The sequence below is a fragment of the Diabrotica virgifera genome, chromosome 9, assembly GCF_917563875.1.
Source record: "Diabrotica virgifera virgifera chromosome 9, PGI_DIABVI_V3a".
NCBI classification, from domain to species: domain Eukaryota; kingdom Metazoa; phylum Arthropoda; class Insecta; order Coleoptera; family Chrysomelidae; genus Diabrotica; species Diabrotica virgifera.
The window spans coordinates 212,998,734-213,001,033 of record NC_065451.1 but is presented as its reverse complement, the minus strand read 5'-3'; the positions used below and the strand labels follow the sequence as shown (position 1 = coordinate 213,001,033).

The window sequence follows — 2,300 nt, the reverse complement described above, 5'->3', positions numbered from 1 at the left end:
TTGATTTCAGATGAGACTGGACTTAGTTATGCTGCCCACCGCAAAAAACGGGCTGTTGTCGAAAAATTGCAGTCAACTCTACAAAAATGTACATTTTTGGATGAAAATTTTTTTTGAGAGTACCTTAAGTACTATACTATTACACGTTACAATTATAAATAAAAATAATTTTTAGTTTTTGAGATGTAATTTTTTTAAAAAGTCACTTTTTTTACCCGCAAGACCTATGTAACCCCTTAATTTAAATACCATCTTATGATACAATGTTTTTTTTTGTTAATCAAAAGTTCTAGTTCCTAAGACTTTACTTTGTTTTTGTTAGTGTTAAATAGATAAAATAAATAATACACAAGTCCATGTAAATAAACATTTATTAAAACTAACATATTATAGGTTTAAATAATCCTCTAATGATACTGGTTCAATATTAAAAAATTGTGCTGTTTCACTTCCATATAAAATTGTATGACAGTTACATAAAAGAACAGCTGTTTTAAACATTAACTCAACTTCCTGCAATAATAGTTTTTGATTTTTCTTGAAATCTAAAAATGCAAACTGAGAAATAATTTTCTGGAATCCCCATTCAACTGCTTGTCGAGTTACACTCATACTTAAATTAAAGTTCTGTTGTTGCTCAGTGATTCCTCGGCCAGGGTAAGGGCACAAGAGTAGCTCTCGGATTCCATATGCTTGATCTCCATAAATGACATATATACAATCTGGAAATGTACATTTTCGTTCCAACTGAGTGTACAACCCACTTTGTCCAAAAATAAATGCATCATGCCTACGCCCTGAATATGCCCCCAGAAGACTTACAATAATTCCATCAGGACAAATAAGAGACTGATATTTTAAGCAATGGACTCGTTTGTGTCCAGAATAGTATTCTTCTTGTAACTCTGTTGGCCTACATATTGGCCTAGCTGTGCCATCAATAAATCCCCAACAATTTTGTACTGCAGCTCCCTTTGCTGCAATTGACTACAAATATATAAAAAGCTGAAATATTTTACTAGAATACAAATTAAGTTTACTTACATTAGAATAGGCACTTAGTTTTTCCCTGTTTAACCATGGCAAGTTTCCCAAATCTCTTAACAGATAACCATGATTCCTGTAAATATGGTTATTAACATAATTACTAATTTCAGATATTGATGTAGCGGACCTTCGGAAAAGTTGTTCCAAATCGCAAAGCCTACTTGGATATGCTAATCTTCTTAGTAAAATACATAGTCCTTCGAGTCCTATAAATAGTATAAAAATCTTACTTAATATAGAATACAGATGAGTAAGCAACAAACTTGCATACATACCTCCAGATGAATGTCTAGACCTTGTCTTTATTTGTTCAGGAATTCCCAATGCCACTGCCAATCTTATAAGATCTTCTCTTTGAAACCTGAAGTTGAGCTTTACATATTTGTCTTCCATATTGTCTAAATCAAACTGTAAAACTGGATCTTGAATGGGATTTACTACTGGATTTACAAATATATCATTTAAAATTATTCCCCTTACTAAATTGTGGTCAATACCATTTCGCCCTCGACCCCTCCTGATAACGTTATCTAATGCATCTTCCATTGTACCCTGATTGTACTAAAATTTCTATTTTGATATTCGAAAATTAAAATAACGTTGTGAAGTGAGGTTATGTTTAAATAACATGACACGAAAAACCTATTTGACAGGCTGCAAAAACTCTTCTTTTTAACGTTGCCGTAATCGTTATGCTTAATAAAGTTAACCATAGCGGAGCCAAAATCAGCGGTTATTTTAAGAGGTGCAAAATCTCTCTATTAGGGAGTTTTTGTGCACACAAATACGTAAACGTAACGCATCTTTTTGACATATACGCTTGCGCATTAATGGTTGAACTACCGTATTGCGATACGTATTACCTAAGGTTACGGGCTGGTACGTTAGGTTCATACGCATCCCTATCGAGCCGAAAGTCACCGAATGCACACGAGGATCTTGCCCGATTACCTACCAAATGAACATTTCATCAGCGTACTACCCGTTTATAAACATTTTAAGGTTATATTGGTTATTGGTTTAGTCTATTTGAGTAAAATTATTCTGTGTTTGTAATTGGAAATTGGAACTTCATAATAGATTTAAAATTTTATTGTTTTTAAGTTGTCTATTAATAAAGCAAAACAAACAAATATTGTATTAATTTAAGAAATACAGTGTACCACAATTAATATCTAGATAAACAAATGACTTGTTTCAGTAAAATTTTCAAATAAATATTACCAAACTATTTACATTATACTGGAATTCTG

At 32.2% G+C, this 2,300-nt stretch overlaps 1 protein-coding gene across 1 annotated transcript; it reads right to left on the bottom strand.

Annotated features, from left to right (window-relative positions):
- Positions 1–236: 236 nt before the first annotated feature.
- LOC126890879 (uncharacterized) lies at positions 237–1,796 on the bottom strand. Its single transcript, XM_050660021.1, has 3 exons — positions 1,323–1,796; positions 1,045–1,253; positions 237–987 (listed from the first exon to the last, which is right to left on the bottom strand). Exons 1-3 carry the CDS (start codon positions 1,591–1,593, stop codon positions 388–390), a joined length of 1,080 nt encoding a protein of 359 aa, XP_050515978.1. The 5' UTR covers positions 1,594–1,796; the 3' UTR covers positions 237–387.
- Positions 1,797–2,300: the final 504 nt, after the last annotated feature.

What these genes read in the sequence shown, in the direction of transcription:
- LOC126890879 (XM_050660021.1), bottom strand. Translation starts at nt 1,593, where the DNA reads ATGGAAGATGCATTAGATAACGTTATCAGGAGGGGTCGAGGGCGAAAT. An exon ending in GTCTAGACATTCATCTGGAG is followed by an intron (nt 1,254 to 1,322) that starts GTATGTATGCAA and finishes TACTATTTATAG; the next exon opens with GACTCGAAGGACTATGTATT. An exon ending in AACTAAGTGCCTATTCTAAT is followed by an intron (nt 988 to 1,044) that starts GTAAGTAAACTT and finishes ATATATTTGTAG; the next exon opens with TCAATTGCAGCAAAGGGAGC.